We start from the raw sequence: 23196 nt of genomic DNA, 5'->3' as shown, positions 1-23196 counted from the left end.
TTCACGTATGCCACTGTGGTGGAATTGTCCAACATGATTCTTACATGTGTTCCCTGAATCTGTGGAAGAAAATGATTTAAAGCATGGTCAACCGCTTTTAACTGTTTCCAATTAGAAGAATAGAGTGACTCTGCAGGGTTCCAGAGATCTTGTGCTAAATTATCCCCTATATGGGCACCGCATCCCGCGGGGCTTGCGTCAGTGGTGATTATTCTGGAAGGCTCTATTATCCAGGGTACTCCTCTGGAAAGGTGGTCTATATCTAACCACCAGGCCAGGGATTCTATTACCTTTTGGGAAAGAGTTAATTTCCTTTCAGATGACCTTGTGAGATTTCCTGATCATATAAGATTTCATGTTGTAGGGGTCTAATATGATATTGGGTCCATGGAACTGCTGGGATACATGAGGTTAGGGATACAAGTAAAGACATAGCCTCCCTTAGTGACATATTAGGATTTTTCCTTGCTAGTGTCACCTTTGATATTATAGTCAATTTCTTTGACTCTGGAAGTCAAAGATGCAGTCCTAGGAAGGATTGGAAAGCTTCTGGAACTAATCTGGATTTTTTTAAATTGACGATCAATCCTAACTCCTGCAGGGATGAAATTGTATTAGATAGACGGTTCTCACACTGAGAGACAGATCTTCCCACTACTAGAAAATCATCTAGGTAGGGTACAATTAACGTATCCTGTTGGCGCAGGTAAGCCATCACTTCTAGCATTACTTTTGTGAATACACGAGGAGCCATCGAAAGACCAAAGGGCATTGCTGCATATTGGAAGTAACGAATCTGTCCTGCCAGGTTGACTGCCACTCTCAGGTACCGTTGGTCCTTGGTGTGTATGGGGAGATGGTAATAGGCGTCTTTTAAGTCTATTCCCACTATCACACGTCTAGGAAATAAAAGTTTGATAGTAGAACCAATGGATTCCATTTTAAAGGTACGGTTATATAAAAAGGAACTTAATTTTTTGAGATTAAAGGTTTGGAATGAACCCTCAGGTTTGGTGATCAAAAATAAAGGGGAATAAAACCCCCTTCCTTCCTGATCTTTGGGAACTTCCATCAGAACTTTTTTTTAGATAGTAAGGACAGGCTCTCTAATTCAAGAGCCTTTTGTTGTTCCAGCCTCCTAAGAGATGTTACTATAAATGAATCCCGAGGAATTCGTTCAAATTCTAATTTTAATCCGAACTCTATGATGTCAAGGATCCACTGGCTTGATGTTATAAGTTTCCATTTTTGGAAAAAAATTTTTAGCCTACCACCAACTTGAGGACTAGTGGTATTTGTTATGCCTTGCCCCAAAGGATCTACTAAACAATGCACCTTTTTGTTTTGTGTCCTTTGTCTCCCAACGATCTCTTCAGGTTTCGAAAGTTTTATTCCTGATAAAGGGTCATCTTCTACAGGCTCTCCTGTAGGAAGGAAGAGATTGATTAGAGAATCCCTTATTTCTCTCCCCCACCATGGTCAGAAGGTCATCCGTCTTTCCTGGCACAGGATTGCACAAAGTTTTGCTTTTGTCTGTGCGTCCCCTTTCCAGCACTTTAACCAGAGTGCTTGCTGGGCTGTGTTCACCAAACCGGCTGACCTGGCTGCTAAATATAGGGAGTCTGCTGATGCATCCGCTAGAAATGCTATAGCTTCCTTAATTAGAGGGATTGTCAGCAGAATTTTATCTCTGGGTATTTTGCCTCTTATCTGTTCCTCCAACTGATCCACCCAAACTAGTAATGACATTGCAGTACATGTACTAGAAATGGCAGGTTTGAATGCCCCCGTGTTGACCTCCCATCATATTTTTAACATGTTTTCTGCCTTACGATCTAGAGGATCCGGTAAAACTGCTGAATATTCCACTGGCAGTACAGATTGCTTTGATGTGGATGCTATCGCGGCATCCACCTTGGGAACCTTAGACCAGGAACTTAGCATCTCCTCACTAAAAGGGTAGCGTCTCTTAGAGGATGATGGTAAAAATCCTTGTAGGTTCTGCTTATCCCATTCCTCAATTCTTTTATAGTTGAGGTCACCAGAAAGATTCTACGTTTTTTCTGGGAAAACCCAGCAAACATTATGTCCTGTGCGGACTTAGATCCTTTTGTATCAGGGCATCCCATCATATTCCTGACGGATTTAACTAAATTATCTATGCTACCATCAGGGAGGCAAAGACAACCTTCATTTTCAGATGAACATGATTGGGATCTTGAAGTGTCAGAGGATTTTTCCTGCGCATCATCTGAATCTGAGCTGGCCACTGGTGAAAGGGATCTACTCGGAAAGCGTGTACTTGCACCACTGGTCTGCCCCAAAGCCTGTATTTCTTCCCGAATTATGGCTCTTACGTCTGTTGGTGTCATTACCCTTTCTTCCCGTAAGGTTAGACTGATGCAGTCGGGGCATAATCTTTTAATATATGAATCCAGGAGGAGCTGCGTGCATAAGGCACATTATTTATGTTTGGACTTATGTGTCCATTTATCAGTCTGAAAGAAGAGGGGAACATAGGAGGAATTAATCAGCATATAGGAAGAGGATTTTAACACTCACCCAGTGAAGCTGAAAGGTACCGATTCTGGAGGCGGAGACACCCGAGTCTTAGGTAGTTCATCCTTTCTACCCTGCTGCCTGCTTGTGGATCGCTGTTCTCTAGGGCGACCACTGCTCTTTGCGCTGCCGCTTTTAGCATTTCATCCTTGCTGGGAGGAGGTTGCGCTGCCGTGGGTAGGTGCGCTTCATTAGCTGGTGAAGCCATGTCACACATACCGGCTCAGTCGGGCGCTGCCATTTTTAAATTTGGCGCCGCATCTCCTGCCTCCCTAGACCTCCCCGGAAGTACTGCGGCTACTTCCGGGTCAGACGCGCCGCTCTCCTCACCTTGCGACAGCCGCTGCAAGTTTTGAAAAAGCCAGCCAGCAGCTGCAGCATGCGCATCCTCATGGAACCGTGCAGCCCACAAAGGACCCGGACCATGGATCGGTGGACAGACGAGGGGGAAGGCTGCAAAAGCAGGCCCTCCCCTTCGCTGCATCTGGTACCGCAGCCCCTGCTGTTCCCTCAGACACCACACAGGCGGATGCTTTTGGCCCAGGAATCCTCTTCACTGCAGGTATTCTAGGATTCCTATAGGAACAGGAAACCTAAACTGAGGAGGAGAAGGGGACCACCTCCTTTTATTCTATAGGTTTCCCGTTCCTATGGGCGGATTCCCTCTCTCATGTGGGTGCTGTCGTGGCGAAGGGTAAAAAATGGGTTTTTGGTACCAAAATCTGATGGTCCAGGCTGAAAACCACGGGAGAATAAGCTGCTGCGAGCGCAGCCTTAGTGACAAGTGGTGACGTCATGGAGATTACTGCAGGTCACTGAGGCTGGGTTCCTAGCCTGGCCAATGAACTGCGGTGACCTCAGTGAGATCACTGCTTGAACAGTGAGAAAAAAATCTCGCAGGGCAGCATTGAGCTCAGTGAGTTCACCACAGCGCTGAGCTCATTGGTGAACTGCGGAGAACTCACTGAGCTCAGCGCTGCACAGTGAGACTTTTTCTCGAGGTGCGAGTTGTGATCTCACTGAGGTCACCGCAGTTCTTTGGCTATGCTGGAAACGCAGCCTCAGTAACCTCTGGTAAACTTGATTACATCACTGCTAGTTACTGCTGCTGCGCTCGCAGCTGCTCATTCTTTTGTGGTCTTCAGCCTGGGATGGTCGCGTATTGGCACCATCCAGGTTGAAAACCATTTATCGCATGGATGGATGGACTTGGATTACGGAATGAGACAGAGCGCCAGACAGGTGAGGGATATGGTTGCTTATTTATTTATTTTACACAAGACCGTAGCATCATTGGAATGGTGAGTATAACTGTGTTGTCCTTTTTAAATAAAAAAAAGTAAAAATGTGTACCTTTTTATTTCAAATAAAGGACTTTACTCTTGCTGTGTGTTTATTTACAATATGACTATAGGATTCGTAATGGAGAGGTGTCTTAATGACTTATTTAAATAATTTAAAAAAAACAAAAAAACATGGGGACCCCTCTATTCTTGATATCCAGCCATGATGAAGATGATAGCTGAGGGTTGCAGCCTGCAGCTGTCAGTTTTCCCTGGCTGGTTATCAAAAAAATAGGGGAACACCAGTTTTTTAATTACTTTATTTATTTATAGTGCAGGTGAATACTCCCATCAGCCGGCGTCTGCGGTCACCGTTATCAGCAACAGCAGGCATATTCTGATGGGAGTAGTACTCCTATCACACAATGCCTCTGTGACCGTAGGAAAACTTTATACCTCTGATCACAGCTGCAAGCTCATCTGGCAGCGTGGGAGCCGCAGATCTTTGACTGGTGGTAATAATCTTACTGCTGATCAGAGCTGCCAGAGTTTCTAGCACTGTCATACAGATGACAGAGTGAGGAACACTCAGTGTTTGGGGTACCGAACCCGAACAGTAAGGGTGTGTACACACGTTGCAGATTTGCCTGCAGAATTTTCTGCACAGAATCTGCATCTCTTGCCAGAAAACGGATACAAATCCACGGGGATTTGATGCGGATTTGTATGCGTTTTTGTAAGGTAAATAAAGATCTATTACTGAACAAAAAAAAAAAAAGAATTGTGATATCATTTCTTGTCCAGTCTCTTCATTTACATACTCCATTGAACAATAATGTTTACACACACAGAAAGATAGATAGATAATAGATATGTAAATAGATATATAAATAGATCGATCTATAGATATATCTATCCATCTAGCTACAGATATAGCTATCCATCTATCTATAGATATATCTATAGATAGATATATATATATCAATAGATAGATAGATAATACCAACCCCGATGTTTAGTAATAAACATAATAAAATGGTGCATAAAGAGTTAAATAAAGACACACAAAATCTGAGTTAGGCCGTGGCCACACTTGCAAGAGTCTCGCACCTCAATACCTGACACTACCGCCAGCACTCGGGATCGGAGATTCCGCTACATAGAAATACATGCAGCCGCATGCTCCGGCCCCGAGTGCCGGCGGCAGTGTCGGGTTTTGATTCGAGAGACTAGTGCGAGTTTCCCACAAGTGTGACCCTGGCATTAAACGCAATATCTGTTAAATTTATAAAAAATATTGAAAAAAAAATGGGGGGGCTCCCGCGCTATTTTCTGCGCCAGAGAGGGAAAGCCAGCGGCTACGGGCCGATGTTTGTAGCTTAGGAAGGGTTTAATACCCATGGATCTTCCCAGACTATGAATATTAGTCCGCAGCTATATAGTTAGCCTTTACTGGCTATTAAAAAAAGCTATGCAGACAGCTGCAGGCAGATATTCATAGCTTAGTAAGGGACCATGGTTATTGGCCTCCCCCAGCTACAAGCACCAGCTCACAGCCACCCCAGAAATGGCGCATCTGCAAGATGAGCCAATTCCAGCACTTAGCATCTCTCTTCCCACTGCCCTGTAGTGGTGGCATATAGGGTAATAGGGGGTTAATGTCACCTTTGAATTGTTAGGTGACATCAAGCCAGCTTAGTAATGGAGAAGCGTCAATAAGACACCTATCCATAACTAATCCTATGGTTGTTAATATGTTAAATGAACACACATGCAGAATAAAGTATTTTAATGAAATAAAACACCACACAGTTTTGACACCTTTATTTTTCTGTCAATCCATGTGATGCCCTCGATGGCCTGCAAAAAAGAAGAAATAATAAACCATCACAAATACTCCCTGGTCCGACGCAGTCTATGTATTAACGACTGTCCCGCGATGTTCTCCCCTATAGAGCTGTCACATCAAGAGATGTGACAGCTCTATAGGCCTCCAGTGACACACTGACCGGAGACAATGGCTCCTGCAGTGTTCTCACTGAGGATTAAATGGCCTCTCACTTTATGGCACTGCTGCGTGAGAATTTTCCCACGCAGCGGTGCCGCAAGTGACAGTGTGAACTATACTGTACTCATAGCGGTGGAGGGATACAGTGCGGAAGGATACTTCCCGCCCTGGAGAGCGGTCGCATCTGCCGATGTGACATCTCTCCAAGGGAGATAGTCGTGGGACACTTTATTAAATGGATTACATCGGATCAAGGAGTACACTGTACTGTATGTGTTTTTTTTTTAACACTTGAACACAGTAGCCGGATGATGGGACTACTAGTGTCCCATCATGAGGCTACCTGTGACTGTAGCAGGCATAGCCGGACGATGCCTGCTTACACACAGACCTGCATGCACACACACACACACACATACAGCCCCGCACACTCACACACACAAACACAGACACACACAGCCCTGCACACCCCGACAGAGATACACATGCACACAGCCTCACACATCTTCTCCGCAAACACAGTCTCCACCCACACACTATTCCTTCTTCCGATCTGCAGACCGCTAAGTCTTCTGGGTAATTTCGCAATGCATCTCTGGGAACGGAAGCTGGCGGCAGGCGCGAGCGCATCGTTGGACTACGGAAGGTGAGAATAGGAGGTTTTTTGTTTTTTTATTATTTTTAACATTACATCTTTTTACTATTGATGCTGCGTAGGCAGCATCAATAGTAAAAAGTTGGGGACACACAGAGTTAATAGCAGCGTTAACCGAGTGCTTTATCCGCGGCATAACGTGGTCTGTTACCACTGGCATTAACCCTGTGTGAGCGGTGACTGGAGGGGAATATGCGGGCGCCGGGCACTGACTGCAGGGGAGTAGGGAGGGACTAATCGGACTGTGCCCGTCGCTGATTGGTCGCGGCAGCCATGACAGGCAGCTGGTGAGACCAATCAGCGATGCGGGATTTCCGTTATGGAAGTTGCAGACAGAAAGACGGAAGTCCCCCTTAGACAATTATATATATATATATATATATATATATACAGTGGGGCAAAAAAGTATTTAGTCAGTCAGCAGTAGTGCAAGTTCCACCACTTAAAAAGATGAGAGGCGTCTGTAATTTACATCATAGGTAGACCTCAACTCTGGGAGACAAACTGAGAAAAAAAAATCCAGAAAATCACATTGTCTGTTTTTTTAACATTTTTTTTGCATATTATGGTGGAAAATAAGTATTTGGCCAGAAACAAACAATCAAGATTTCTGGCTCTCACAGACCTGTAACTTCTTCTTTGACAGCTCTTTGGTCTTCACCATAGTGGAGTTTGGAGTCAGACTGTTTGAGGGTGTGCACAGGTGTCTTTTTATACTGATAACAAGTATAAACAGGTGCCATTACTACAGGTAATGAGTGGAGGAAAGAGGAGACTCTTAAAGAAGAAGTTACAGGTCTGTGAGAGCCAGAAATCTTGATTGTTTGTTTCTGGCCAAATACTTATTTTCCACCATAATATGCAAAAAAAATGTTAAAAAAACAGACAATGTGATTTTCTGGATTTTTTTTTCTCAGTTTGTCTCCCAGAGTTGAGGTCTACCTATGATGTAAATTACAGACGCCTCTCATCTTTTTAAGTGGTGGAACTTGCACTATTGCTGACTGACTAAATACTTTTTTGCCCCACTGTATATATACCAACCAGAATACCGAGTACATAGTATCAAAAAATCTGGGAAAGATGGGCAAGTATATGTAGTAGTCACCCAGACTCTGTATAATCGCTCCAAACACTGAATACAACAAAAAGGAGAAACAGGAGCATATAGTAAATATATAAAACAATCTTTATTATAACAATACAATTAAAAAGAGGGGTATAGGACACGAAATGAGCGTAACAATGTACACCATGACATCACATGAAAAAAGGGGGAGAAAAACATCCCACCACCCCGACGTATAGTAACTAGGTGGTTGTAATCTGGCAATAAATGGTGCACCCGACCTTTGCACTGGGCTGGGCGCCAGGTCCTCCTGCCGGGCTTTCCCGCCGCAGTGCGCATGCGCCGATAGCGCCACTTGGATTGGCTTAGGTCGGACAGGTGACCAGGGTCAGGGAGGTTATAGGCAGGTCCTGTTTCACTTTCTCCTATACTCCCCTTGAGGAAGCGGCGTGTTTACGCCGCGAAACGCGCATCGGGGCGTTCCTACCGGTGTGATCCCCTCATCCCTCTCCCCCCACGGGCAGTAGGTAAGCATACTATGTAATTGGTGCTGTTGGCACTGGGGCTTCTTTGGTCATTTAGGGTCACTGGCTGTGTACTCGGCATGGGGTATTAGTGTAGCGGCGATTCCCTCTCACACCACATTACTTTCATTATATGTTACAGTGTTCTTATTGGTGTGACAGGGAACGTCAGGGATGTTAGTTATTAGGCTCTGTTATATACTTTGTCATTTATGAGCCAGGCACTACCACCGCTGCAGGGACTCTCTGTCTGGCCAGTGCACATTAGGTCCTTGCCTGTCTGGTGGGACATACTCATTATCGTGACCCTATTCATTCTTTGGTACATGGTTACTTACATAGGTGCTTTCCATTTATTGCCAGATTACAACCACCTAGTTACTATACGTCGGGGTGGTGGGATGTGGGATGTTTTTCTCCCCCTTTTTTCATGTGATGTCATGGTGTACATTGTTACGCTCATTTCGTGTCCTATACCCCTCTTTTTAATTGTATTGTTATAATAAAGATTGTTTTATATATTTACTATATGCTCCTGTTTCTCCTTTTTGTTGCATATATATATATATATATATATATATATATATATATATACTAGATGGTGGCCCGATTCCAACGCATCAGGTATTCTAGAATTTGTATGTGTAGTGTATAGCACAGCCCACACAGTACATTGCGCAGCCCACGCAGTACACGTTGTATATTGCGCAGCCCACGTTGTATATTGCGCAGCCCACATAGTATATTGCGCAGCCCGCGTAGTACATTGCCCATGGCACATAGTACCTTGCGCAGCGCACGTTGTATATTGCGCAGCCCACGTTGTATATTGCCCAGCCCACGTTGTATATTGCGCAGCCCACGTTGTATATTACGCAGCCCACGTTGTATATTGCGCAGCCCACGTTGTATATTGCCCAGCCCATGTTGTATATTGCCCAGCCCACGTTGTATATTGCCCAGCCCACGTTGTATATTGTGCAGCCCACGTAGTACATTGCGCAGCCACGTAGTACATTGCGCAGCCCACGTAGTATATTGCGCAGCCCACGTAGTATATTGCGCAGCCCACGTAGTATACTGCGCAGCCCACGTAGTATACTGCGCAGCCCACGTAGTATACTGCGCAGCCCACGTTGTATATTGCGCAGCCCACGTAGTATATTGCCCAGCCCACGTAGTACATTGCGCAGCCCACGTTGTATATTGTGCAGCCCACGTAGTATATTGCGCAGCCCACATTGTATATTGCCCAGCCCAGGTAGTATATTGCGCAGCCCACGTTGTATATTGCACAGCCCACGTAGTATATTGCACAGTCCATGTAGTATATTGCACAATCCAAGTAGTATATTGCACAGCCCACGCAGTCTATAGCAATGTGGGCACCATATCCCTGTTAAAAAAAAGAATTTAAATAAAAAATAGTTATATACTCACCCTCCGTTGGCCCCCCAGATCGAAGCGGTTACCGACGCTCCTCGTGCGCTCCAGTTTGAAGAGTGCATTGCGGTCTCGTGAGATGATGACGTAGCGGTCTCGAGAGACCGCACATCATTATCTTTCGAGACCGCAATGTATGGAGCGGTCACCGGGGCGTCGCGAGGAGCGTCGGTATCCGCTTCGATCCGGGGGGTGGGGGGCCAACGGAGGGCAGCTGGCGCGACCAATCAGCGACTTGGATTCCATGACAGACAGAGGCCTCGACCAATGAATATCAGTGACAGAAAGAAGGACAGACATAAGGACAGACAGACGGAAGTGACCCACAGACAATTATATATATATATATATATATATATATATATATATATATATACTAGATGGTGGCCCGATTCTAACGCATCAGGTATTCTAGAATATGCATGTCCACGTAGTATATTGCCCAGTGACGTAGTATATTGCCCAAAGACGTAGTATATTGCCCAGTCATGTAGTATATTGCCCAGCCACATAGTATATTACCCAGCCACATAGCATAGCCACGTAATATATTGCCCAGTCACGTAGTACATTGCACAGCCCACGTAGTATATTGCCCAGCCATGTAGTATATTGCCCAGCCACGTAGTGTATTGCCCAGTCACGTAGTATATTGGCCAGCCATGTAATATATTGCCCAGTCACGGAGTATATTGCCCAGCCACGTACTATATTGTCCAGCCACGTAGTATATTGCACAGCGACGGAGTATATTGTCTAGCCACATAGTATATTGCCCAGTCACGTAGTAGATTGCCCAGCTACATAGTATATTGCACAGCGACGGAGTATATTGTCCAGCCACATAGTATATTGCACAGCGACGGAGTATGCAGCACAGAGCCACATAGTATAGAGACTTAAAAAAAAATAAACATATACTCACCTTCCGAAGGCCCGTTGAAGTCCTGCTATACTCACCATCCGCCGCCTTTCCCGCTCCTCGCGACGCTCCCGGAACCGCTCCATTGCAAGCGGCAGCTTTCGGTCCCACGGCTGGTATGAGCAGGATCTGTGATGACGTCGCGGTCACATGACCGTGATGTCACGGCAGGTCCTTGTCGCACACCAGCCTTGGGACCGGAAGCTGCCGCTTGCAATGGAGCGGTCCCGGGAGCATCTCGAGGAGCAGGAAAGGCGGCGGATGGTGAGTATAGCAGCTTTTTTGATTTATTTTATTATTTTTAACATGACATATTTTTACTATTGATGCTGCATAGGCAGCATCAATAGTAAATAGTTGGGGACACACAGGGTTAATAGCAGCGGTAACAGAGTGCGGTACCCGCGGCCCGTTACCACTGCCATTAACCCTGTGTGAGACGTGACTGGAGGGGATTATGGAGCGGACGCCGGGCAGTGAGTGCAGGGGAGTAGGGGAGGGACTAATCGGACTGTGCCTGCCGCTGATTGGTCGCGGCAGCCATGACAGGCAGCTGCCGAGACCAATCAGCGAATGAATAACCGTGACAGACAGAAGGACAGACAGACGGAAGTGACCCTTAGACAATTATATATATATATATATATATATATATATATATATATATATATATATATATATATATATATATATATATATATATATACACACACACACATATACACACACATACACACTGCTCGAAAAATAAAGGGAACACTAAAATACCACATCCTAGATATCACTGAATGAAATATTCCAGTTGTATATCTTTATTCATTACATAGTGGAATGTGTTGAGAACAATAAAATCTAAAAATTATCAACGTAAATCCCAACTAATATCCCCCGGAGTCACCAAAAAGGCCCTACTCAAGGTATTAAACCAAATGAGAGGGTAAACGAGTATATTGAGCCATAAAAAGTTTAATTTATTAAAGCACTTATTTTTTTTTTAAATTGTAGCACTATTGAACAAAGTAACACTTTTAAGAAACAGCAGTATAATGTATGGGGTAATAACATGAAGGTATAGCCAACAATCAAAAATTCAATTTCATCAGATATCAAATAAAAAAAAAAATCAATATTATAGTAACAATATAACATTTTAGAAATGAAAAAAATTATTAGATAATGTTTATACTGTTAGCCACAGCTATTTATTATTCTCTTCTTTCACACAGTATGAGAAAACGTACCATTCAGTAGTTCAATAAGTGCTGGAATAATTCCAGATTTTGCCAACAATGCGGCACAGGAATCATCCATTGACACTGTTCCAATCATTATAACCACTTCCAAGACAAGGTCATCTTCAGCGGACCCTAATACAAGAGATATAGAAAAAAAATATGTGAAGCAAGTAATTTTGGCATTCCCTTGTACTAGTAAATTAATTACAATTGTATATCACCAAAGAATAGAAAACATTTCACATCTATAGTACCAATCTTCATATAACAAAACTGCCAAAGAGCCCCTTAAAAAAAATTGTGAGGAAAGACTGGTTGTAGATGACGAGGAAAAAGCTAATATATTAAACACCTTCTTCTCCACGGTATTTACGGTGGAAAATGAAATGCTAGGTGAAATTCCAGGAGACAAAGAAAACCCTATATTAAGGGTCACCAATCTAACCCAAGAAGAGGTGCGAAACTGGCTAAATAAGATTAAAATAGATAAATCTCTGGGTCTGGATGGTATACACCCACGAGTAAAAAGTAATGTAATAGACAAGCCATTATTTCTTATATTGGGGGACTCTATAGCGAAGGGTCTGTTCCACACGACTGGCACATAGCAAATGTGGTACCAATATTCAAAAAAAGTGTTCTAAAAGTGAACCTGGAAATTATAGGCAAGTAAGTCTAACCTCTATTGTTGATAAAATATTTGAAGCGATTTTATTCTGGTTTATCTCAATGAGAATAACTGTTTAACTCCATATCAGCATGGGTTTATGAGAAATCGCTCCTGTCAAACCAATCTAATCAGTTTTTATGAAGAGGTAAGCTATAGGCTGGACCACGGTGAGTCATTGGACGTGGTATATCTCGATTTTTCCAAAGCGTTTGATACCGTGCCGCACAAGAGGTTGGTACACAAAATGAGAATGCTCAGTCTGGGGGAAAATGTGTGTAAATGGGTTATTAACTGGCTTAGTGATAGAAAGCAGAGGGTGGTTATAAATGGTATAGTCTCTAACTGGGTCGCTGTGACCAGTGGGGTACCGCAGGCGTCGGTATTGGGACCTGTTCTCTTCAACATATTCAGTAATGATCGATATTTGCAGATGATACAAAACTATGTAAAGCAGTTAATATAAGAGAAGATAGTATTCTGCTACAGATGGATCTGGATAAGTTGGAAACGGGCTGAAAGGTGGCAGATGAGGTTTAACAATGATAAATGTAAGGTTATACACATGGGAAGAAGGAATTCAATATTACCATTACACACTGAACGGGAAACCACTGGGTAAATCTGACAGGGAGAAGGACTTGGGGATCCTAGTTAATGATAAACTTACCTGGAGCAGCCAGTGCCAGGCAGCAGCTGCCAAGGCAAACAGGATCATGGGGTGCATTAAAAGAGGTCTGGATACACATGATGAGAGCATTATACTGCCTCTGTACAAATCCCTAGTTAGACCGCACATGGAGTACTGTGTCCAGTTTTAGGCACCGGTGCTCAGGAAGGATATAATGGAACTAGAGAGAGTACAAAGGAGGGCAACAAAATTAATAAAGGGGATGGGTGATCTACAATACCCAGATAGATTAGCGAAATTAGGATTATTTAGGCTAGAAAAAAGACGACTGAGGGGCGATCTAATAACCATGTATAAGTATATAAGGGGACAATACAAATATCTAGCTGAGGATCTGTTTATACCAAGGAAGGTGACGGGCACAAGGGGGCATTCTTTGCGTCTGGAAGAGAGAAGGTTTTTCCACCAACATAGAAGAGGATTCTTTACTGTTAGGGCAGTGAGAATCTGGAATTGCTTGCCTGAGGAGGTGGTGATGGCGAACTCAGTCGAGGGGTTCAAGAGAGGCCTGGATGTCTTCCTGGAGCAGAACAATATTGTATTATACAATTATTAGGTTCTGTAGAAGGACGTAGATCTGGGGATTTATTATGACTGAATATAGGCTGAACTGGATGGACTAATGTCTTTTTTCGGTCTTACTAACTATGTTACTATGATGAATGTATAATTTAACCGCTTCATGACCACCAACGGTAGATATAAGTCGGCGCTAGCAGGGCTTTGTGCAGCGCCGACGTTTGTCTACGGTTGGTGGTCTCGCAGCGCTCAGGATCCCCAGGGTCCTTGCAAGCGCTGCAGTTTCTGTGCAGAGATGTTGCTCTGCCAGGTGACATCATCGGGACCTGATTGGACCAGGTCCCAATGATGTTAACCCTTTTCTATCTTCTAGATGCGGCGATCACGGCATTTAGAAGATAGCAGCGGGAGACCCCTGCTATACACCCCTGCTATACTCAGGATCACATCACGGGGGATCCTGCGTTGCCATGGCAGCTGGAAGTCATGTGATGACTTCCAGCTACAGTGGCTTGTTAGGCTCAGCTTGCAGCTTAGTCTAACAAGCGATCTTCTTCTGCAACACTGTAAGAGACCAGTGATCAAACCAAGAAAAATTGTTGTCCCATACAGGGATTAAGTAAAAAAGTTTAAAAAAAAATAGCAAATTTTTTTTTTATTAACCCCTTCCCGACCTGTGACACAGCGTATGCGTCATGAAAGTCGGTGCCAATCCGACCTGTGACGCATATGGTGTCACAGAAATATCGCGTCCCAGCAGGCCGGGTGAAAGGGTTAACTCCCATTTCACCCGGCCTGCAGGGACAGGGGGAGTGGTAGTTTAGCCCAGGGGGGGTGGCTTCACCCCCCCGTGGCTACGATCGCTCTGATTGGCTGTTGAAAGTGAAACTGCCAATCAGAGCGATTTGTAATATTTCACCTAAAAAACTGGTGAAATATTACAATCCAGCCATGGCCGATGCTGCAATATCATCGGCCATGGCTGGAAACACTTATGTGCCCCCACCCCACCCCACCGATCGCCCCCCCCAGCCCTCCGATCTGCGGTCCGCTCCCCTCCGTCCTGTGCTCCGCTACCCCGTCCTCCTGTCCGCTCCCCCCGTGCTCCAATCACACCCCCCGTGCTCCAAACCCCCCCGCACTCCGATCACCCCCCCCTGCACAGCGATCCCCCCCCCGTGCTCTGATCCACCCCCCTGCACAGCGATCCCCCACCCCGTGCTCCAATCCACCCCCCCGTGTTCCGATCCACTCCCCCATGCTCCGATCCACCCCCCCGTGCTCCGACGCCCCCCCGTGCCCTGATCTCCCCCCCCTTTATACTTACCTAGCCTCCCGGGATCCGTCCGTCTTCTTTCCTGGGTGCCGCCATTTTCCAAAATGGCGGGCGCATGTGCAGTGCGCCCGCCGAATCTGCCAGCCGGCAGATTCGTTCCAAAGTGAGTTTTGATCACTGAGATATAACCTATCTCAGTGATCAAAATAAAAAAAATAGTAAATGCCCCCCCCCCCCCCTTTGTCACCCCCATAGGTAGGGACAATAAAAAAAATAAATAATTTTTTTTTTCCACTAAGGTTGGGGTAAGAACTACGGTTAGGGGTAGGGTTAGGGGTAGGGTTAGGGGTAGGGTTAGGGTTTCGGTATGTGCACACGTATTCTGTTCCTCTGCGGATTTGATAAATCCGCAGTGCTAAACCGCTGTGGATTTATCGCGGATTTACCACGGTTTTTCTGCGCATTTCACTGCGGTTTTACAACTGCGATTTTCTATTGGAGCAGTTGTAAAACCGCTGCGGAATCCGCAGAAAGAAGTGACATGCTGCGGAATGTAAACCGCTGCGTTTCCATGCAGTTTTTCTGCAGCATGTCTACAGCGATTTTTGTTTCCCATAGGTTTACATTGAACTGTAAACTCATGGGAAACTGCTGCGGATCCGCAGCATTTTCCGCAGCATGTGCACATACCTTTAGAATTAGGCCATGTGCACACGGTGCGGATTTGGCTGCGGATCCGCAACGGATTGGCCACTGCGGATTCGCAGCAGTGTTCCATCAGGTTTACAGTTCCATGTAAACATATGGAAAACCAAATCCGCTGTGCCCATGGTGCGGAAAATACCACGCGGAAATGCTGCGTTGTATTTTCCGCAGCATGTCAATTCTTTGTGCGGATTCCGCAGCGTTTTACACCTGTTCCTCAATAGGAATCCACAGGTGAAATCCGCACAAAAAACACTGGAAATCCACGGTAAATCCGCAGGTAAAACGCAGTGCCTTTTACCCACGGATTTTTCAAAAATTATGCTGAAAAATCTCACACGAATCCGCAACGTGGGCACATAGCCTTAGGGTTAGGGTTGGAATTAGGGTTGTGGTTAGGGTTAGGGGTGTGTTGAGGTTAGGGTTGTGGTTAGGGGTGCGTTGCGGTTAGGGTTGTGATTAGGGTTATGGCTACAGTTGGGATTAGGGTTAGGGGTGTGTTGGGGTTAGTGTTGGAGTTAGAATTGAGGGGTTTCCACTGTTTAGGCACATCAGGGGTCTCCAAACGCAACATGGCGCCACCATTGATTCCAGCCAATCTTGTATTCATAAAGTCAAATGGTGCTCCCTCACTTCCGAGCCCCGACGTGTGCCCAAACAGTGGTTTACCCCCACATATGGGGTACCAGCATACTCAGGACAAACTGCGCAACAATTACTGGGGTCCAATTTCTCCTGTTATCCTTGTGAAAATAAAAAAATGCTTGCTAAAACATCATTTTTGAGGAAAGAAAAATTATTTTTTATTTTCACGGCTCTGCGTTGTAAACGTCTGTGAAGCACTTGGGGGTTCAAAGTGCTCACCACATATCTAGATAAGTTCCTTGGGGGGTCTAGTTTCTAAAATGGGGTCACTTGTGGGGGGTTTCTACTGTTTAGGCACACCAGGGGCTCTGCAAACGCAACGTGACGTCAGCAGACCATTCCATCAAAGTCTGCATTTCAAAAGTCATTACTTCCCTTCTGAGCCCCGACGTGTGCCCAAACAGTGGTTTACCCCCACACATGGGATATCAGCTTACTCAGGAGAAACTGGACAAAAACTTTGTGGTCCAATTTCTTCTGTAACCCTTGGGAAAATAAAAAATTCTGGGCTAAATAATTATTTTTGAGGAAAGAAAACGTATTTATTATTTTCACTGCTCTGTGTTATGAACTTCTGTGAAGCACTTGGGGGTTCAAAGTGCTCACTTCACATCTAGATAAGTTCCTTTCGGGGTCTAGTTTCCAAAATGGGGTCACTTGTAGGGGGTTTCTACTGTTTAGCCACATCAGGGGCTCTGCAAACGCAACGTGACGCCCGCAGAGCATTCCATCAAAGTCTGCATTTCAAAACGTCACTACTTCACTTCCGAGCACCAGCATGTGCCTAAACAGTGGTTTACCCCCACATATGGGGTATCAGCGTATTCAGGAGAAACTGGACAACAACTTTTGGGGTCAAATTTCTCCTGTTACCCTTGGGAAAATAAAAAATTGCGGGCTAAAAAATCATTTTTGAGAAAATAAATTTTTTTTTTAATTTTCATGGCTCTGCGTTATAAACTTCTGTGAAGCACTTGAGGGTTCAAAGTGCTCACCACATCTAGATTAGTTCCTTTGGGGGTCTGGTTTCCAAAATGGGGTCATTTGTGGGGGATCTCCAATGTTTAGGCACACAGGGGCTCTCCAAACGCGACATGGTGTCCGCTAATGATTGGAGCTAATTTTCCATTTAAAAAGCCAAATGGCGTGCCTTCCCTTCTGAGCCCTGCCGTGTGCCCAAACAGTGGTTTACCCCCACATATGGGGTATCAGCGTACTCAGGACAAACTGGACAACAACATTTGTGGTCCAATTTCTCCTATTACCATTGGCAAAATAGGAAATTGACAAACTGGACAACAACATTTGTGGTCCAATTTCTCCTATTACCATTGGCAAAATAGGAAATTCCAGGCTAAAAAATCATTTTTGAGGAAAGAAAAATTATTTTTTATTTTCATTTCTCTGCATTATAAACTTCTGTGAAGCACCTGGGGGTTTAAAGTGCTCAGTATGCATCTAGATAAGTTCCTTGGGGGGTCTAGTTTCCAAAATGGGGTCACTTGTGGGGGAGCTCCAATGCATAGGCACACAGGGGCTCTCCAAACGCGACATGGTGTCCGCTAACAATTGGAGCTAATTTTCCATTCAAAAAGTCAAAAGGCGCGCCTTCCCTTCCGAGCCCTGCCGTGTGCCCAAACAGTGGTTTACCCCCACATATGAGGTATCGGCGTACTCGGGAGAAATTGCTCAACAAATTTTAGGATCCATTTTATCCTATTGCCCATGTGAAAATGAAAAAATTGAGGCGAAAAGAAATTTTTTGTGAAAAAAAAGTACTTTTTCATTTTTACGGATCAATTTGTGAAGCCCATGTGAAAATGAAAAAATTGAGGCGAAAAGAAATTTTTTGTGAAAAAAAAGTACTTTTTCATTTTTACGGATCAATTTGTGAAGCACCTGAGGGTTTAAAGTGCTCACTAGGCATCTAGATAAGTTCCTTGGGGCGTCTAGTTTCCAAAATGGGGTCACTTGTGGGGGAGCTCCAATTTTTAGGCACACGGGGGCTCTCCAAACGTGACATGGTGTCCGCTAAAGAGTGCAGCCAATTTTTCATTCAAAAAGTCAAATGGCGCTCCTTCCCTTCCAAGCCCTGCCGTGCGCCCAAACAGTGGTTTACCCCCACATATGAGGTATCAGCGTACTCAGGACAAATTGGACAACAACTTTTGTGGTTTAGTTTCTCCTTTTACCATTGGGAAAATAAAAAAATTGTTGCTGAAAAATCATTTTTGTGACTAAAAAGTTAAATGTTCATTTTTTCCTTCCATGTTGCTTCTGCTGCTGTGAAGCACCTGAAGGGTTAATAAACTTCTTGAATGTGGTTTTGTGCACCTTGAGGGGTGCAGTTTTTAGAATGGTGTCACTTTTGGGTATTTTCAGCCATATAGACCCCTCAAACTGACTTCAAATGTGAGGTGGTCCCTAAAAAAAATGGTTTTGTAAATTTCGTTGTAAAAATGAGAAATCGCTGGTCAAATTTTAACCCTCATAACTTCCTAGCAAAAAAAAATTTTGTTTCCAAAACTGTGCTGATGTAAAGTAGACGTGTGGGAAATGTTATTTATTAACTATTTTGTGTCACATAACTCTCTGGTTTAACAGAATAAAAATTCAAAATGTGAAAATTGTGAAATTTTCAAAATTTTCGCCAAATTTCCGTTTTTATCACAAATAAACACAGAATTTATTGACCTAAATTTACCACTAACATGAAGCCCAATATGTCACGAAAAAACAGTCTCAGAACCGCTAGGATCCATTGAAGCGTTCCTGAGTTATTACCTCATAAAGGGACACTGGTCAGAATTGCAAAAAACGGCAAGGTCTTTAAGGTCAAAATAGGCTGGGTCATGAAGGGGTTAAACTATTTAAAAAAAAAAATCACAAAATAAATATAGAAAAAAAGAAAAAAATTAAACCAATAAATACATATACATATATATATACACTAGATGGTGGCCCGATTCTAATGCATCGGGTATTCTAGAATATGCATGTCCACGTAGTATATTGCACAGACCACGTAGTATATTGCCCAGCCACGTAGTATATTGCCCAGTGACAAAGTATATTGCCCAGCCACGTAGTATATTGCCCAGCCACGTAGTATATTGCCCAGCCATGTAGTATATTGCCCAGCCACGTAGTAAATTGCCCAGTGACGTAGTATATTGCCCAGCCACGCAGTATATTGCCCAGCCACGTAGTATATTGCCCAGTGACGTAGTATATTGCCTAGCAATGTAGTATATTGCCCAGCCACGTAGTATATTGCCCAGCCACGTAGTATATTGCACAGCGACATATAGTATACAGCACAGAGCCACGTAGTATACAGCACAGACACGTAGTATACTGCCCAGTCACGTAGTATATTGCCCAGTCACGTAGTATATTGCCCAGTGACGTAGTATATTGCCCAGCCATGTAGTATATTGCCCAGCCACGTAGTATATTGCACAGCGACGTAGTATACAGCACAGAGCCACGTAGTATACAGCATAGACACGTCGTATACAGTATAGACACGTAGTATATTGCCCAGCTACGTAGTATATTGCCCAGCTACGTAGTATATTGCCCAGCCACGTATGTAACAGGTTAAAAAATAAAAAAGAAACATATACTCACGCTCCGAAGGCCCCTTGTAGTCCTGTCGCCTGTGTGCGGTGCACGCGGCAGCTTCCGGTCCCAGGGTTGGTATGAGCGCAGGACCTGTGATGATGTCGCGGTCACAAGACCGTGACGTCATAGAAGGTCCTTCTCGCATACCATCCTTGGAACCGGAACCTGCCGTCGGAGGGTGAGAATAACCTTTTTTTTTTTTTCAGTATTATTAATTTTAACATTAGATCAGTTTACTATTGATGCTGCATATGCAGCATCAATAGTAAAAAGTTGGTCACACAGGGTTAATAGCTGCGTAACTGGAGTGCGTTACACCACGCTCCGGTAACGCTGGCATTAACCCTGTGTGAGGGCTGACTGAATGACTGGAGGGGAGTATGGAGCAGGCTCTGACTGCGGGGAGGAAAGAGCCGCCATATTGCCGCCGGACTGTGGCCATCGCTGATTGGTCGTGGCAATGGTCATGGGCGTTTTGCCACGACCAATCAGCGACTTGGATTCCATGACAGACAGAGACCGCGACCAATGAATATCCGTGACAGACAGACAGAAGGATAGATGGAAGTGACCCTTAGACAATTATATAGTAGATATATATATATACAGTGGGGCAAAAAAGTATTTAGTCAGTCAGCAATAGTGCAAGTTCCACCACTTAAAAAGATGAGAGGCGTCTGTAATTTACATCATAGGTAGACCTCAACTATGGGAGACAAACTGAGAAAAAAAATCCAGAAAATCACATTGTCTGTTTTTTTATCATTTTTTTTTGCATATTATGGTGGAAAATAAGTATTTGGTCAGAAACAAAATTTCATCTCAATACTTTGTAATATATCCTTTGTTGGCAATGACAGAGATCAAACGTTTTCTGTAAGTCTTCACAAGGTTGCCACACACTGTTGTTGGTATGTTGGCCCATTCCTCCATGCAGATCTCCTCTAGAGCAGTGATGTTTTTGGCTTTTCGCTTGGCAACACGGACTTTCAACTCCCTCCAAAGGTTTTCTATAGGGTTGAGATCTGGAGACTGGCTAGGCCACTCCAGGACCTTGAAATGCTTCTTACGAAGCCACTCCTTTGTTGCCCTGGCGGTGTGCTTTGGATCATTGTCATGTTGAAAGACCCAGCCACGTTTCATCTTCAATGCCCTTGCTGATGGAAGGAGGTTTGCACTCAAAATCTCACGATACATGGCCCCATTCATTCTTTCATGTACCCGGATCAGTCGTCCTGGCCCCTTTGCAGAGAAACAGCCCCAAAGCATGATGTTTCCACCACCATGCTTTACAGTAGGTATGGTGTTTGATGGATGCAACTCAGTATTCTTTTTCCTCCAAACACGACAAGTTGTGTTTCTACCAAACAGTTCCAGTTTGGTTTCATCAGACCATAGGACATTCTCCCAAAACTCCTCTGGATCATCCAAATGCTCTCTAGCAAACTTCAGACGGGCCCGGACATGTACTGGCTTAAGCAGTGGGACACGTCTGGCACTGCAGGATCTGAGTCCATGGTGGCGTAGTGTGTTACTTATGGTAGGCCTTGTTACATTGGTCCCAGCTCTCTGCAGTTCATTCACTAGCTCACCCCGCGTGGTTCTGGGATTTTTGCTCACCGTTCTTGTGATCATTCTGACCCCACGGGGTGGGATTTTGCGTGGAGCCCCAGATCGAGGGAGATTATCAGTGGTCTTGTATGTCTTCCATTTTCTAATTATTGCTCCCACTGTTGATTTCTTCACTCCAAGCTGGTTGGCCATTGCAGATTCAGTCTTCCCAGCCTGGTGCAGGGCTACAATTTTGTTTCTGGTGTCCTTTGACAGCTCTTTGGTCTTCACCATAGTGGAGTTTGGAGTCAGACTGTTTGAGGGTGTGCACAGGTGTCTTTTTATACTGATAACAAGTTTAAACAGGTGCCATTACTACAGGTAATGAGTGGAGGAAAGAGGAGACTCTTAAAGAAGAAGTTACAGGTCTGTGAGAGCCAGAAATCTTGATTGTTTGTTTCTGACCAAATACTTATTTTCCACCATAATATGCAAATAAAATGATAAAAAACAGACAATGTGATTTTCTGGATTTTTTTTCTCAGTTTGTCTCCCATAGTTGAGGTCTACCTATGATGTAAATTACAGACGCCTCTCATCTTTTTAAGTGGTGGAACTTGCACTATTGCTGACTGACTAAATACTTTTTTGCCCCACTGTATATATGTGTATATATATATATATATATATATATATATATATATATATATATATATATATATATATATATATATATATATGTAGAAACAAATATATATATATACACATATATATATATATATATATATATATATATATATATATATATATGTAGAAACAAAAACAAGTACACATATTTGGTATCACCGCGTCCGGAATGAGCCAACCAATAAAACAGTCACACTTGTTCACTCTTTCAGTGCACACCGTAAAAAAAAAATGGAGCAAAAACCTTTGCTTTTCCATCATGCCGCCAAACAAAAAGTAGAATGAAACACAATCAAAAAGTTATATCAAAATAGAAATGGTACCGCTGAAACCTCATCTTGTCCTGCAAAAAACAAGCCGCCACACAGCTCCGACAGTGGAAAAATAAAAAAGTTATACCTTTCAGAATAAAGCGATGCAAAAACAATTATTTTTTTTATAAAATAGTTTTTATTGTGAAAAAGCGGCAAAACGTAAAAAAAAAAAATATAAATGTGGTATTGCTGTAATCGTACTGACCCAAAGAAAAAAAAAACAAAGAAATAGAGACATACCACAAACTGGGGAACACCCTGAATGCATCAAATACGATTATAGAAATTATTTATTGAAGTCCAAACAACACATACCACAAGAAAGATAGTTTTATAAAAACATAAGCATTAAGAACAATAACAAAAAAGACAACCCCACAAAGAAAGGGGAGGTGAAGCCCCCTAGAACCCCGGAACAAGGTTCTGGTACCAATAACAAAGGTATTGCACTATTATACTAAATAGATTCAATCTATAATAAGAATTGTAGGACATGATAAGATATGATAATTATAATGGTGCGGACTAAAAATATAATATAATATAATATGCCCACCAGACAAGTTATATAAGGCAACCTTACTGACCAATTACTATAAACAATGTGATATCACAAGATGACCAAATAAACTTTTTTACATACAAAAGGCATAATAAAAGTTAATAAACTCTATAGAGCTGATGAAAAACCCTATATAACCAGCCAAACTGCATAATGACAATCTAACAACTAGAGGTTAGTAGGTAATGGGCTAAACCTGTCCAGCAACCAACAAGAAATAGTGCATGTGTATGAAGCCGACATGCAAGTGGTGT

General features: G+C 43.6%; 1 protein-coding gene across 2 annotated transcripts in view; it reads right to left on the bottom strand.

The window, feature by feature from the left end:
- The window catches only part of KIFAP3 (kinesin associated protein 3), a 562094-nt gene that overhangs the window by 149768 nt on the left and 389130 nt on the right, over positions 1-23196 (bottom strand). For both annotated transcript variants that reach the window (XM_069737137.1, XM_069737138.1), the window contains exon 15: positions 11705-11830. In XM_069737137.1, the coding sequence (XP_069593238.1) occupies positions 11705-11830 (126 nt within the window). The remainder of the gene's footprint in view (positions 1-11704; positions 11831-23196) is intronic.

Source organism: Ranitomeya imitator, chromosome 8 (genome assembly GCF_032444005.1).
Source record: "Ranitomeya imitator isolate aRanImi1 chromosome 8, aRanImi1.pri, whole genome shotgun sequence".
NCBI classification, from domain to species: Eukaryota; Metazoa; Chordata; class Amphibia; order Anura; family Dendrobatidae; genus Ranitomeya; species Ranitomeya imitator.
This window is presented reverse-complemented; position numbering and strand designations above follow the sequence as displayed.